The sequence below is a fragment of the Humulus lupulus genome, chromosome 4 (genome assembly GCF_963169125.1).
Source record: "Humulus lupulus chromosome 4, drHumLupu1.1, whole genome shotgun sequence".
Taxonomy (NCBI): Eukaryota; Viridiplantae; Streptophyta; class Magnoliopsida; order Rosales; family Cannabaceae; genus Humulus; species Humulus lupulus.
The window spans coordinates 250,358,079-250,375,142 of NC_084796.1; the positions used below are offsets into that span (position 1 = coordinate 250,358,079).

At 31.7% G+C, this 17,064-nt stretch overlaps 1 protein-coding gene across 1 annotated transcript; it reads left to right on the forward strand.

Moving 5' to 3' along the window:
- The first annotated feature begins 1,723 nt into the window (after nucleotides 1-1,723).
- Nucleotides 1,724-12,771, forward strand: LOC133831729 (vacuolar sorting protein 3). Its single transcript, XM_062262124.1, has 14 exons — nucleotides 1,724-2,929; nucleotides 4,157-4,432; nucleotides 5,312-5,508; nucleotides 5,773-5,914; nucleotides 6,687-6,959; nucleotides 7,092-7,164; nucleotides 8,658-8,706; nucleotides 9,825-10,113; nucleotides 10,267-10,322; nucleotides 10,911-10,979; nucleotides 11,129-11,240; nucleotides 11,326-11,415; nucleotides 11,664-11,834; nucleotides 12,068-12,771. Exons 1-14 carry the CDS (start codon nucleotides 1,787-1,789, stop codon nucleotides 12,158-12,160), a joined length of 3,033 nt encoding a protein of 1,010 aa, XP_062118108.1. The 5' UTR covers nucleotides 1,724-1,786; the 3' UTR covers nucleotides 12,161-12,771.
- Nucleotides 12,772-17,064: the final 4,293 nt, after the last annotated feature.

The window sequence follows — 17,064 nt, forward strand, 5'->3', positions numbered from 1 at the left end:
AACAATAATTAAATAAACAAATTAACCATATTTTGACATATTTAAATTAAAACAATTCAAATTCAAATCCCAGGCATATGTGTGGCACCCTCATTTGCTTGTTTAATTAAAAATAAAACAATATATTTATCCATTTGAAATAATATATAAGTTAATTCACAACTAATTTTATCTAGATTTTAATAATTATCTTATACTAATATAATATTAAATTCTCTATAATATTAATCCAAAACCTTGTTAATATTAATTTCAACTAATATAAAAAATTTCAAATAAAAACTAATTAGTCAAATAATTGATTAATTATCACATAATTATTACTTAACCTTGGAAAATTAATTCATTTACAATTTAGTCATTTTTTCCATTAACCCTGCCTATGACACATTTACCCTTAACAGTGTAGTACAGATGCGACTCGGGATAATACTAAGCTTCAAATAAGGCAGACTATTAATTAAAATATTTAATTAAATAAATTTACAGAGTAATCTCTTGCAGTCCATTAATATAATCAATACATGTAGTACTGTCCTCCAATTATTGGTTCGTTAATTAGAGCTGGTCAAAATTTATCATTTTATCATTCTAGTTACCTATTGTTCCTTAAGTACCATTAATTAACAAATGAATAATTAATCTATAATATTATAGATTTGAGCTCAATAACTATTCAGTTTCAGAATTGATCTTTATAGGAACTAATATTCGATCTGTTAGGAAAATTTGAATTTCATTATTGTAAAATAATGTTTACAGCCATTCAAGTTATTGAATCTCAAAACAAAAGTCAATAGCCTCATTATATTAAAATATTTTAACGAATTAATCAAAAGATCCAATAGATATGATCAGGAGTTCATGACTACTCATGATTTAGACTTTTCTATAAATGATGATCTTTTTAAATACGAATTAAATCTTTATGGAAAACGATAAGTTTATAAATAAATTAATTCACATTGATCGTATCATATATAATCTTAATTATATAAAGTACATTTACTAAGATGTCTATCCATATCAATAATCTGAATCTAGATTACTTGCATCTATCTATATGCTTAGCAAACTGTACTAACAACCGTTGGATAAAAATTTCATATTTTATTATGTTGCTAACTATTTCATTCATTATATATGATCTTAATTCAAACAATAATTACGATAATCAAATATAATAAAATTGTAATTTTATTTAAATCAATAATATTATATTTGAACATGCTTTTAGAGTACCACCCCTAACAACAATAAGGTTAAATTGTAATCTTACTTCATTTTTCAATCTAAATAGTAATAAAATACCTTAAAATATATCCAAAATTTCTATGCCATGAAGCTAACATCGAAAAACCATTTTTGGCCAATTTTTTTTCTTCGAATGTTTTCTTAAATACCCCATACAATGAAACTTCTATAAATTAATAATCTCGCAATGAGATAAAAATATAATTTAATTATTAATTAATTGAGTGTTAATTTATACTAATTCTTTCACATCGGGATTAGATAAAAGTATAATTTAATCAAGATTATTAATTAATTGAATATTAATTTATTGAACTTATACTTAAAAGAGAAGCTAAATCACTTTTCAAAGTACTTTGATCCTTTGAACAAAAAAAAGAAGAAGAAAGTATAGGGGTACTTTGGTAACTTAACTAGTGGTGTTTTCCTTGTTCTCTCACTCCTTTTTTTTTTTTTTTTTTTTTTCTCACTTCTAAAAAAAAAGTTTTCTTGAGAAAAAAAAAAATACTGAAAAATAGGTGATTCTCCTCCCATGGCGAAGCCCCAATCTAGGGCTCGCACAGTCGTTGAACCTCTCTCCCATTTGGACTTCACCAACCACTCTCGCACTGCTGCTTCCTTCCGATCTCTCGCTCTCTACAATGTCTCCGATTCCCAGACTCTCATCTACCTCGGAACCCACTCCGGGGCCCTTCTTTTGCTCTCAACGAATCCCGATCACTCCAAGTCTCGAGCTCCTTCAGAGTCCAATTCGGTTTCGCAAAACCTCGCGCTCCTGCGTACAATTACGGTCAGCGATTCCGTTGTTGAGTCCGTACAGGTGTTTGGCGAAATCCGGAAGGTTCTCGTGCTTTCGGGTGAGTTTTTGTATTTGTACGATTGCTTGTTGTTGCAGCCGGCGAAGAGGTTGAGTTTTTTAAAAGGGGTTTCGGTGTTTACTAAGCGGATGAGAAGCAGTGAAGCGGAGTGTACGAAGTTGTTCGAAAAGGGTATTTCGCCGGAGAATTCGAACACGAGTCAGCGGTTCTTGCATAAATTGGGAGGTGGGGTAAGGGTGAATGGGTTGAAGATTAAGGAGCCAGAGCAGAATCGTGAAGGTAAACATGCTTTTGCTGCTGTTGCGGGTAATAGATTGGTTTTGATAGGGATTTTTTTGGGTAGAGGAGTTGGTAAAAGTGACCAAGATGTCGATGATTTAAATGTTTCTTATGCAATTCTTGAGAACCATCAGTGCATTGATGGGATTTTGACCATGGTGTGGCTTGATGATTCGATAATTGTCGGTACGGCTACTGGGTATAGTTTAATTTCATGTGTTACGGGACAGAGTGGTGTGATATTTTCGTTACCGGATGTTTCTAGTCCGCCACGGCTTAAACTTTTATGTAAAGATTGGAATGTGCTCTTGTTGGTGGACAATGTTGGTATTGTAGCTAATGCACATGGACAGCCAGTCGCCGGGAGTATTGTTTTCCGATTAGACCCAGATTCTATTGGGGAGGTATCTTTATATGTGGTGGTTGCTAAAGATGGAAAAATGGATTTATATCATAAGAAATCGGGTACTTGTATTCAGACAGTTAGTTTTGGTGGTGAAAGTGTTGGGGGGCCTTGCATTATTGCAGATGAGGAAGATGCTACTGGGGAACTACTTGTTGTTGCAACACCTACCAAGGTTTGTGAAATTGTTTCCAACTGTTTAGATATATCTCTACAAGTTCCATTTTACACATACATATGTACCTCCTTTTGGTTTCAAATATAAAATTTAAGCTGTTTATATTATGAGAAGTTAATCCTATAAATATTATTTAAGTTCAGGATGAATTGGGAATTGAAATTTATGCCATGAAGGAACAAGTTATGTTTAGGTAAAAACTGTAATGTTTCTGTTGTTTTTGTAGACTATCTTTACTTTATATGGTGATAATGTAAGCTCAATGTCTATATAGGAGGATTGCCTGCCAAATGCCAAGTCATTGAAATTTGATTGCCTGTATGCACGCATTGTGTTCAATGACATATTTTACTCTTTTATTCTTCTCATTCCAGAGATATATGCAAATCTTTTTATTTCCAATTTGAGGTGATCCATTTGTTTGTAGAGCTATTTACTTGAAAGTAAGTTAGACAATAGGAGGAAAAAAATATGTATAAATTTTTTTTGATGTGTTATCTATATTCTACGTGAATTGTAAGCAGAATATTAACTATAAAAGAAGATTACAATAGCTCTGTTTGGTTCATGGGCATGGAAGGTTGATTAGTCATCCTGTGCAATAAATATTTTGATTGTATCAATACCAATTTTTGTAGAAAAGTTGATTATTTTAGAGTATAAATAATGATATTTAATTTTGATGTCTCAGATATGACTTTAATGAGGAATTTTGTTGATTCATTATTGAGTGTCAATGATGACTTAATTGTGAAGGGTTTGACTTGAAATAACATACTTTGATGATAGCAAGAAGGAAATCCATGTCTTGGAGATTAGTGTGTCCTTTTACTAGGCTTCAAGCTTTAAGCCTTGACTCTTGTTTGCTGTCTGGTATGATAGCTCATTTATTAAGCTTTCTGGCATCAGTGCTGTATTCCCGAATCTGCATCCTTTTGATTTCAAGATCTATACTTTACTCTGTTTCTAGAAACTATTACCCCAGATATGACAAGCTTTCAAAAACGATATGTAAATTAATTAATTGTTGTCTGTGTGTTAGATTTCAGTAGTGTACAAAACCTTCACAGTAGAAGGGCTTGTGAACTTTATGCTTTCTGTTGCTTATTGCCACACCTACTGTTTTCCTTTAAGAATAGAATGTAAATATATTTTCATGGACTATTGCATTCTTTGCTCATTACTATAGTGATATATTGTTTTTATTCTGTTTTAAATATCTAGGTTATTTGCTATCGGAAATTGTCTCCCGAAGAACAAATTAAAGACCTTTTGAGAAAAAAGAACTTCAAGGAAGCTATTTCTTTGGTTGAGGAGCTTGAATGTGAAGGTGAAATAACAAAGAACATGGTCTCCTTTGTCCATGCTCAAGTGGGGTTTCTCTTGCTTTTTGACTTGCGTTTTGAGGAAGCAGTGAATCACTTTCTGCTGTCTGAGATTATGCAGCCTTCTGAATTGTTTCCATTCATTATGCGAGATCCAAATCGGTGGTCATTACTGGTATATTCTCTACCGTTTTGTAATCATTTTTTGTCATTAAATTAAAAGGAAAGTAGAAGAAAAGGGAAGAAAAGTAGTTTTATAACGCCCTTCCAATTGAATTCCATAAATTTATCACTACTTTTAGTGAGAAATTAAAGGATATTACTTGTCATGTTGATCCGTCAGATCAGTGGCCTAAGAAATTTTGCACATTTTGTTTTGCATGTTGGCGATAATTATGTGGTAGAGATAGAATAATGGGAAGTTTATTACTGTGCTTGCTTTCTTGCTTCCTCATATTTCATTGTAACATTAATGATCACAATTTCTTTTTTCTCTTGAAATGACTTGAATTTTTGTTCTGGAAGAAAACAGGGGAAGGGCATTCTTTGAATATTTGCTCACTGTTCTGAAAATCTTTGACATGATTATTGGGAAGGATACATTTGTGGCATTTATTTGATGCAATATTCTTGATATGATGCGTGTAACATCTCAGAAGCTATCTTTTGTTTTTATCCTTGAGGCTAGTTGGATCAAAGTAACCTTTTCTTAGGAAAAAAATGTGGTATACTTCTGTAGCAGAATAAATAAACATGTACAGTTACTGATCATCTCAAAAGAGGAATTTGGTTCTTGATTTACTTGACCGTGGTTCATGCCTCCTCAGACATTACACATGTATATCTGTTTGTATTTTTGTCTACTGTAATATGCAATAGCATGTGTTTCTCAAATTCCAAGAAGTTTAGTTGCTAATTAGTAATTAGTACTGCTGGCAGTGTTCTTTAAACTTGCTGACCTACTATGTGTAAATGTATCTAATATCCACTAAACTTAGAGTCATAGCATTTGAATTTTATTTGATGTGCTGTTTTATATTTTGATGATTTTAAGGTTCCCAGAAACCGGTATTGGGGTTTGCATCCTCCCCCTGCTCCTCTGGAAGATGTTGTAGATGAAGGATTGTCGGCTATCCAAAGGGCTATACTTCTTAAAAAGGCAGGAGTTGAAACTTCAGTTGATGATGATTTTCTTTCAAACCCACCAAGCCGAGCCTATTTATTGGAGTCTGCCATCAATTCAATGATTAGGTTTGTGCAGTTCTGCATTTTCATATAGTTGATCTAGCATTTGCTTCTTCTTCTCTTTTATTTAGTTGGTGGATTAAGAAACAGTATTATCTAGCTTATAACTTTGTTGTATTAGGGTGTTCATGGTTACTGTTTTAATAGTTGACTTTGTCTTTTGCTTCAATACCTGGTTTTATGTGTCTGTAAGTAGTAATATTATTTTAACTGTCTTGAACTAATATCTCCTTTCCACATACTTAAACAATGTACACATATGTGCTATAGGTACTTGGAGGTTTCTCGCAATAAAGAGCCGACTCCATCAGTAAAGGAGGGAGTTGACACACTATTAATGTACCTCTATAGAGCTATAGATCGTGTTGATGACATGGAGAGGCTGGCATCTGCTGCAAACTCTTGCGTTGTGGTATGTTTCAGCACTTTTTTTCCCAGCAGATATGTACATTTGACATTTTTTTCACTTTCAGATTTCAATCATAAACTATTTCACATAGTAGTTGATAATTTTTAGAATGAATAGCAAACCTTAACTTATCCAATATGGAAATAGTTTATACTACTAGATTAATTGGAAGAAAGGTTTTCAGTAATTTTATTTTTTAAATGAGAAGAACAATAACAGATCATGAGATCGATTCTGTAGCTTGATAACTGCTTTAAACTTAGTTACTGGGTTAGTGATCACTTGCTAAGGTACAAAGTTTAAATGTAAATCCAGTTTTTGTTCTTCATGTAGACAGTTAAGGATGCTATCCTTTCACATTGTGCATTTATAATATATGTCTCTCTTATTTGCATAAGAATATACAACAAACAAAGTTATGGGTAGATGAATCTATAGACAGTATTGATAAGAGACTATCTTAAGTGTAATGGTGAAACTATCTTCATAGTTCGTGCCACCCACTAAAAATTTATAGTTGTGTGGATACAAAGAAGATATACTTAGTACAAAATGGTAGGTTAGGGACTTCAACCAACATAAAAGGAACGTGTGTTATAGAAATAAGTTATCAATAACTGGTTGTGGAGATCTAGATCAATGTACTTCATAGGCTTCAATATAATGCATTGTGAGAGGATGTCAGTAAACAGGGGAATCTTAGTAAGTCCAATGCATTTCAAAACAGAGACAGCCTGCTTGAAGGATGACTGTACAACTTACATGGACGGTGCAGGAGGAGTTGGAAACTCTATTAGGTGACTCTGGGCATTTACGAACACTTGCTTTTCTATATGCAAGTAGAGGAATGAGCTCTAAGGCACTTGCTATTTGGCGTATTCTCGCTCGAAATTATACTTCAGGCCTTTGGAAAGATAACTCTTTGAAGAGTGGTTTAGATGATAACAGTACACATATTCTTGCTGGTAAGGAGACTGCTGCTGCCGAGGCATCCAAGATTCTTGAGGAGTCATCTGATGCAGACCTTGTTCTTCAACATCTTGGATGGGTACTTATTTTGAAACTCTCTTTACTTTCTTTTGGCATCATGTATAAATTGGTTTGATGTTTCTGAGACAAGCAATTGGTATTATAATTCACAGGCAAAAGGGCTAACCTGGTACTTGTTTTGTCTTGTTAGATTGCAGATATCAACCAGGTTTTTGCAGTTCAGATTTTAACCTCAGAAAAACGAGAAAACCAGATTCCTCCAGGTGAAATCATTCTCCAAAATTAGTCATGACCTACTTAGTAAATTTTGGTTCATGTGCATATAATGTGAACTTGTTTTCGTGCCTGTTACTTTTCAGTCCATAATTTCTGGTGATCGATTTCTCACTCCAAAAATTTCATTTCTCATCTACTGCTTCTGATAATGTTTTCTTAACTTGATTCTTTTTGTGGGTCCTGTAATGTGCTGGGTAGACGTCAATCCAATTCTCTTTGGTGCTTTACCATTTATTTTGCACGCATTTTTTTCTTGTTATTTTTTTTTCCCCTTGTTCTACTTGAATAGAATTGGTTTTTTTTTCTTGGGAGCATTTATGCTTATGGAACCATAAATCAACTTTTTTTTTACTTGGTAAATTTTGACTTAAAAATTGGTTAACAGAAATATATATTTAATAGAAGCATATGGATGGACTTGCTACCAAGCCCTCCTCTGTGTAAGTAATAAAAATTTAATTTCATTAGATGATATGATTTTTTTTTTCACTCTACCAACATTAGGCACATGTCCCATATGTATTTAGACAGAGTTAAGGACACAAAAATTTAGTTTATCGTTGTTAGTTCTCACTTCATTTTCTTTTCACCCATTTATTTATAATAATTTTATATCATGTAATATTCTAATATATTGAACAACTAGTATGGTAATGTCAGGTTTAGGTTTCTTCACAATAAGATATGCATTATGCACTGTCGAGTGCTGATTGTAAGGCTTAAGTGTAATAAGGAGATTTTGAGTGATGCACTTAAGCAAAAAGAATGGGGGAAGCTAGAAGAGAAAATGCTTCTGTTTCATTTGGTTAAGTATTCCCCATATGTGATAGTTTATAACATTGTAATGCATTTTACTTTATTGACCTTCTGTTCTGATACATGGTTATGTAAGGAATGGTAAATCACAAAATAAAATATTTAGATAATTAGGGAAAAAATTGAGAATTTTTTCATTTCTTTTTTTATCAGAAACATGAACTGATATTATTTTGATGGATAGTACAAACAAAGTTATAACAGATGATAAATCATCATCTTAGAATTACAACCAAGTACACCAATTCCTCATTAAATCTGAATAGAGATGAATCTTTAAAATTTCTTTCTTATCAAACACCCATGGACCCTCCATTACTTGACTCTATCCTTTAAAGGCTCTAAACACTTCCCTATAAATGTAAAAACTCTATAATTTCTATCTTGCCAAGTAGTAGTTGGCCTGATTCTATTATCACATATACTCATGTGATGGTAGATTGTAACAAACCATACTCCTTGAAGCAAGTGCTAAGGCATACTCCTTTAAAGCCTATTCAAAACTATAGTGATATTTTGTGTCTCGACATATCTCATTAACTTAGCGTATTTGCAATTGTCATGGTGTTTGGGATAAAATAAATAGCTGTCGATCTTATGATTTGTTTAAGGTATATGTTTTTATACATATTCCTTATATGGATTCATTTATTTCTTGCTGCAGATGAAGTTATTGCTGCTATTGATCCATCAAAAGTGGAAATATTTCAAAGGTATGTTCAATGTTGATTCCATGTATTTTACCGAAATGTACACATGTACTCATGCAGATAAGAACTATGTCAAGGTTACCAAGTTGTGTTATTTTTGCAGTGGCCAAAGCTTTTCTGTGATTGAGATTACTGTGTTGTTCTTTTGAGTTGATTTAGTGTAGGACTTTTAATTTAGTTTGTTACCAGAGTAGAGTAGAATATTCAGAATGGAAATTTTACAACTACATTGGGTATCCAATTTTTGCCTTGAATCAAATTATTTATTCTAGGTTCTGCTTCTGCATCAGTTTTTCTCAAATATTGGTGGTTATCATGGGTGCTTTAAGACACAGAGATTAAGCCCTAGGATAGGAATTACAATGACTATCCTGAAAAAGGTCGGATGTGTGTAATCTAGGACATCAATTAACAATGTGTTGAACTATATATCTTTCTTCATGTTCTCAAGCTTGTAACATTAAATTTTCATTCTTAAAGCTTGGTGGAGAGTGCTTATTGGTAGCTTTTACACATAATTGGGTATTAGAATTTGAATATAATTTGATCTACAGATTGATAAGTAGGCTCGGTTATTTTATTGGCAGAAGAAATTTGAACTTTCAAGTAAGATTGGGAAATGAAGCTTGTAAACTCAACAGAAAAGCTTATGATTGTGTCACTTAGGATTTTCTTATTTGTGTAGGAGACAAGAATTATTTAGACAAATCAAGCTTTTTTACTTATGAGTTCTGGTTTTCCGTTCTATTTAATGGTTGTCTCCGTTCAGCAGAGCTATTTCTTGAACATTGGATAAAGATTTCTCGGGAAATGGTTCATTATATACTTGTGAGAAGCAGGGATAGATGAGCCATTAAAGTATTTGAATGAATTTGGTTTCTATATGAGAATATGGGCAATTGGTAAATTTTCTGGTGCTGAATTAATTAACCTTCGGAGTTGAGCTTTATTTTTCAAGGATACACATAGACAAAACTAAAAAAATAAATTAAGAAACAAACATTAAAAAAGATGTGGGTTGGCAATGAAAAATGAAATCAGGAACATTCAAAATGAGGTACTTCTTGTCACCACATGATTTTATGGGATGAGTTTAGCATTGTGCTCCTTTGTTCTTGTAGGTATCTTCAATGGTTGATTGAAGAGCAAGATTCTTGTGACACTCGGTTCCATACTTTATATGCTCTTTCCCTTGCCAAATCAACAATTGAAGCCTTGGAGGTAGAAACAAATTCTCAAAATTCTGATGCTGGAAGGATAGAGGAGACAACGGTTTTTGATCCCAGAACAAGTTTAATTTTTCAAATTCCTGTTCGTGAAAGACTGCAAACATTTTTGCAGTCTTCGGACTTGTATGATCCAGAGGATATCCTTGATTTGATTGAAGGATCAGAGCTTTGGTGGGAAAAGGTTAGTTACAACTCTTTGATACTTTTCAGATGTATATATATCCTTTGATATCTTGTCTTTAGATTCCTCCTGTTTCTTTTGGCTTTGGTCAGTGTCAGACCTGGTTTTGCTTGCCCTTGATTTCTAATTATAAATTCTTGTTTCACCAAACAGGCTATTCTTTACAAAAAGCTAGGGCAAGAGACATTGGTGCTACAGATCTTGGCCTTGTAAGTTGTTGTTGCTTTCTACTAGCTTAAGCTTGTTAAAGTTTGTACTTCTTTCTAAAGTGGCAACATCTTGAGTAGATCTCTACCCCGCAGTTCCTTTTAGGAAAAAAAAAATTAGACTTTACAAAGCAAGCCCTTACCATTTTTATGTGGATAGATCTTTTTTGGGAAAATATAATGTCACCCTATTACACCACATAGCTCTTCTAAATTAGCAGATATATATAGTCTACGTGAGTGTGCTTTGCTCCTATTTGCATGTACAACTGTGCTTATCTATCAACACACACACACACTTTTACGACATTCTGTATTGGTTACATAGTTTATCCATTCAGATCTTTATAAATAATTATCTGGGGGTAATTAACAATTTTTTTTTTAGATTTTGCAATTTGAATGCTATATTTCAAGGGTGACTAAAATCATCTTTCTTTGATTTGAATATATATATATATATATATATACATATTCAAAGATGATATGTAAATAAAATTAACCAAAATTTAAGGATATAATCATGTAGTCTCAATTATAAGTACATTTTTGTGGATGTTTCAAAATTGATATGCTATTATTGCCTACCAGGAAGCTGGAAGACAGTGAAGCTGCTGAACAGTATTGTGCTGATATTGGGAGACCTGATGCCTATATGCAGTTAGTTTTCAATCTCCTTCCCACACATATACACACACTTGAATATGCAGTCACCTCACTCGTACAAATACATATGCAAAGGATATTTATGATTTCCATATAGATTATTATCGACACTTTTTCCCTCATGATTTTTGTAATTACCTCAGGTTGCTTGATATGTATTTGGATCCACAAGATGGTAAGGAGCCTATGTTTAAGGCTGCTGTTCGCCTTCTCCACAATCATGGAGAGTCTCTGGATCCACTACAAGTCTTGGAGGTATCTGTTTTCGTTTCCCTTATCAATGGCCCTATTGCAATCATTAAATGATTAAAACTCAGCAAAAGTCATTTTTATGGTGCAGAGATTGTCCCCTGATATGCCCCTTCAACTTGCGTCGGAAACAATATTAAGAATGTTGAGAGCTCGACTTCATCACCATCGCCAAGGACAGGTGGGTTTTTTAGAGCTTGAGATCTTATTGTTAGACAATAAAAGCAACTTCTCAGGAATCTGCTTCTTACCTAAACTTAAACTGTTATGCTTTCCTTGAAATAAATTTTTCTATAAATTCGAAGCATGTTCTGGCTAAGCTATTATTCAGAGGTCTCTTTAGTAATTTATTCTTTGAAAATGAGTTATTCTTTTCTATTATTTTATTTTTTTTCACGAAATTGAGCCTTGCGGTGATCTTTGTTTCAGATAGTGCATAATCTATCTCGAGCTTTGGATACTGATGCGAGATTGGCAAGATTGGAAGAAAGATCAAGGCATGTGCAGATCAATGACGAGAGCCTTTGTGATTCTTGTCATGCACGCCTTGGAACAAAACTCTTTGCTATGTACCCAGATGACACAATTGTCTGTTACAAGGTTGGCAGAGTTTTATACATCATTATTGGAAATTGGTTTTCTTTTCATTTACTTTCCAATATTTTTTTATTTTTTATACTTCTTAAGTTTATCAAATAGTGACTTAAGATGAATCTAACGAGTTCAATACTTTCTTGAGTAAAAGTGCTACTAAATGATTTGTGAAATTACACGTTCTAATTCATAGCTTTTAGGAGTCAAAGTTTGAGCAGCGAATATCCTTTGTTGTGCAGTGTTTTCGTCGGCAGGGAGAATCAACTTCGGTTACAGGTCGCAATTTTAAGCAAGATGTACTAGTAAAACCAGGTTGGCTTGTCACTAGGTGATTTGGGGAAAAAATGACATCATAATGGAATTTTAAAGTTGAACGCCAGACATGTCCACCTCTAGTCTCTAGTTTTTTCCTCGAGCTTGGGACCAGGAATTTCAGACTCTAACAGAAGAGGACCGACAGTCATCTTGAAGTATAATGCCGAATCTCTCCGGCAAGATCGTGCAAAGCTCCATGTATTTATGTTCACACGGAATTCGCCCTTGTTTCCTGTGCAGCCGCTGTGCCAGTAAATAATTCGTACAGAAACAAAGGTTCGATTTCTACTCTCTAGATAAAGATGTACATTTGAATTCAGTTGGCTGGCTTTTCATGCTGTGTGCTTTTGTGCATATAATCAGAATTAATTTACTAGACATTGCAAACTAAGTTCATGTTCTTATAATTATGAACTGGAAAGAAATTTAGAAATAACTCTTAACCTGCTCATGTTAGAAGATATCTCAAGACAGCATCCTGTATAGTGCGGCTTTTCTATGATCTGCTATGTGAGTTTTAATCTGTAACAGTACAAAACTCGAGGAAAGTTAGTGACAAATTTTGTTTATACAAAGTGGTCTGTAGTGAAGTTAATTTTTATGGCACAGAACTATATATTTTACCAAATTTGGTTTCTAGAGTATTTATTTCTAGCTGTGTAGTTGGAGATAATTTTGTTCAACTTATATCTAATTCGAACACATCAGTCAGATAGCATCATAATGTGGTCTTGATCATTTATTAGAGACTTTACAAAATGGTATTCTCATTTCATGTCTGGAATTTAGGTAGGGTGTTTAGAATTTTCGACTTCTAGAGGGTATCGGGGTTTCTCGATGTCCATTTTACAAAAAATTACCAAAAAAATTCTATTTTACGAAGTATATTTGAATGAATGATGATATGTGCACTAAAATTATGCACTAAAACATTACTTTAAGGAGTGTTTGTTTTAATTAGTTGAGTTGCTTTGGAAAGTGTAGATGAGCTTAGGATGAAGGGAATATTAAACTCTAATGTACAAAAGGGTTCACTTTATTTCTAAAATACACATTCTCTTTATTAATTTTACCTTTTCAAATTACTTTACCTCATACCAAGCACTCCCTGATTGACGTAATACTATTTTTTAAAATAGCGGGTCTCGCTTGAAATAAATTTGATTGGTTAAATTAAACTGCCACGTCTTTATTTGAATATGTATCCGATCTACCTGTTGATAGCAACCCATGTGCTTATCACGTGAAAAAGCTATATGAAATAAATGGGTATATTTATAGCCACAACATGATTAGATATAAGAATTTGAAACCTTTCACGTAAGAAAAGTCTCGTAATAATAATAATGGCTACAACATTCCGTGTTGGTATCTAAATTTGTTTATTATGCACTTACTTTGAATTTGTCAAAATAAGTAATCTTATTGCCTTTTTAAAAGGGTGTTTAGTTCAAACATTATCAAGTTCTTTTCTTCTTTTTTATTCCCTTCTCTCCTTTTGGATGAGAAGGTTGATCAAGTCCTTGAGTTTTAAAAAATAAAATTTGGTAAATTTCACCGTTAATAATTTTTTTTAGGAATTTCTTGTAGTTATAAAAAATAAAAACTTAAGCAGTCTATTGGACCTTAAAGTCCAATTCCAACATTATCCGTCACTTTTAGATTTTTTTTTTATTTGATGTAAGGTTGAAAATAAAAGTGAGAATCTTACTTAGACATCCTAACTATGCATATTTGTTGTGTTTTTTTTTTGGTGGGTGCAGATATATTCTTAACATTCTCATTGAACCATTTCCAACAATTTATTGAATAAAAAAATGTTGTAGTAATTGCAGTAAAAGAGTAAAAATTAAAACCTAAAAACTATGCTTGCTAAAAACATCATCATTGTTAAGGAAAGAAGAACAAAATTTTGGATAAGACCACAATGTTGGAATAATAATAGGTGGACTTTTATATTATATGTCAAGCAATTTTAGATCCGATTTCCTTCTTGTTAGAGGTGAGTGAGGGACACTAAAATCTATATGAGCTAGTAGAATTAGGGATGCAAACGAGGCAAGATGGGAGAGTCGTCTCACCTTGCCTCGTTTACATCCCTAAGTCTTCCCTTTCTGTTTTTTCCATGCTTAAATAAGGTAAAGACTCCGATGAGTATTTATTAATAAAATAAATAAAGGGTTTATACATTTTTGGATCTTGTGTTTTGTTTCATTATCTGTTTGGACCCTGTGTTTTGATAAATTATTTTTTGGACTCTATATTTTGTAAAATTGTTAAAATAAAATCCTAAACTCAATTTAATGAAGATAAAATTGAATATAACAACACAGTTTTTAAGCAGAATGATTTTATTTTTATTCTGAATTGTTTGTTTGGTAAATTATTTGTGATTTTAGTTGAGAAAACATTGACCAAAATCTGGTTTAGGGTTCTATTTTAATTATTTTACAAAACATATGGTTCAAAAAATAATTTATCAAAATACAAGGTCCAAACAAGTAATTTTTAAATATAAAATTATCATTTAAAAATATATTTTATATATAGAAATGGGGTAATGTCTTGCCTCATCCTTTGTTAAGAACTAACAAGGTTAGAACTACCAAAAGTGAACCTATTTGTATTAGCCTTTAGGATTGAAGAGAGTTTGCTTTGCTAATAAATGCCAAATCATGGAGATAGCTGGTTTTCTTTTTGGGTCTTTAAGAGTGACTTGGTTACAAACAATAGCAGAGAAAAATTTTGAGGGGACCAAAACTTTTTTTTTATAATTAATTTTAGGAGTATTTGCGGCATAATTACATAATATTTTATACTTGTTATAGTTAAATTCCAAATTTTTTAATTTTATAGCAAAAATACTTACTGTTCAATAAATGTTAAAGATAAATACCTAATTTTTTTTTTGTGGCAAAAATACTTAAAGTTGCTAAAATATTACTTTTATCAATACTTCATTTGTTGGATCAATTAAGTGTTGACTCACCATATATGTATCATTCTGTAATTTGAGTATTTTTGTTTTCAAAATATGCATTTTTTAAATTTGAATTACTTTAAAATGTCTTTCTAATTCATTTTTCTAACTTAAAATGTTTTTTTTTAAATATTATAAAATAGATCGATAGCAGAGTGACAAATGTCTGCTTAGTCAATATGTTTAACAATTCTAACAGATGAGATACTTAAAGAAGCAATATTTTAGTAACTTTATGTATTTTTGCCGCAAAGAAAAATGAATAGGTATTTATCTTTAACATATATTGAATATTATATATTTTTGTCATAAAAAAAATTAGGTATTTAACTGTAACAAAGGTGAAACACTCAGAATTTATGTAACAAGTATCTTATAATTTTATATAGAAAGTACATGTATATTTAATTTTTTAATATAAAGATTAAAAAGAAAAATAAAAGTAAGTGGTCATAGCTACCCCTAGTACCCTAGATTCGTCCAAAGTTACAAATGAATCACATCACCATCTAGTCTAGATTTCCAAAATAATTGAAGTAAAGAGCATTCAATTTAGTGTTGAAACTCATTGCAACTTGCTCAAAAAATCTAAACAAATCATCGAATTTTATACAATGCCTAAAAATAATAAAAGTCGTATCACACAATCAGTAAATATAGGAACGAACCAAAAAGTGATGCATTCATGTTTTTCTACAACATAAGTAAAAAAAACTTCAAACACGCAATACATTATTTATGGAAATCTTGATTAAGATGTCTATTAATTAATTAAGAGCCATAATGTGAATGTTAATATTTATTTTTGAGCTTGAGGTTGGTAGATGCCTCATGATGATCTTTAGCTGCCATTAAGTTAGATCCACCTATTTCTAATGTAGGTCTAAGAAGCCCATTTATATATATATATATATATTTATGGGAATATAATGAAGAGTTTTGAACCCTACGAAAAATTGGGATTAGGATCCCTTTATGTAAAAGCTTTATAAAAATTTATGGTATTTTTTAAAAAAATGTTAAAAAATAAGCCCGTGGCCTAAGAGGGCCCTGGACATGGGTCTAGTCCGCCTTAATCCAGAGTCGGCCCTAGATATAATGTGAGAAGAATGAAGTTAGGGTTTTATGTTGTGTTGGTGAAGAGAGTAGTCTATGTTGGATCTCTTACTTTTGTTTCTTTTTTGTGTTTATGACAAATCTTAATATTGAATAGAGAATCAATGCCAAATTTAGGAGATAATATCACTCTCCTTACAATTGATGACTTAAATAAGATGTGTTTTATATTTGAGATTTTTACTTAAATACACTTTTTTTTTTTTTTTTACTTTTTTACGGTTTCTGTTTTTTTTAAATACGCGCTCAAATTTTCAAAAATACGATTTTTAAAATTTTATAATTACGAAAAATACGGTTTTTAGAAAGAAAAAAGAACTCATTGGACCAATAAAAAAACTAAAAAATAACAAAAATAATATATATATCATAACTACTAAACACCAACAAAAAAAACCTGAAAACAACACAAAAAAAAAAGATAAAATCGTAAAAATGTAAAAATTTCCTTAAAACCGTAAAATTAAAAAAAAAAATTGATCGTAAAAAACATAATTTTTTAGTGAAAATTAGTATTTTATGTAAAAATCTAAGTATATTTTGTATGAATCTTTTATGAGAATATATTGGTCTTAGAATCATTGCAATATTGTTGTGATGCTCATATTATATTTAACAGCAAGCACCAAATAAGAGCACAGTGGAAATAAGGAATATATAATTTGCCTAAATTTGCTTGCACCAACTAACAATAATTGGAATTTGGAGCCATAAAGAGAGCACCAAAAAAAAAAAATCCAAAGATTTTACATTATGTCTGAATCCAAGTATACTATCATTTCTTTAATATCTAATCTTGGCATTGATTATTAAGAATAAAAAGAG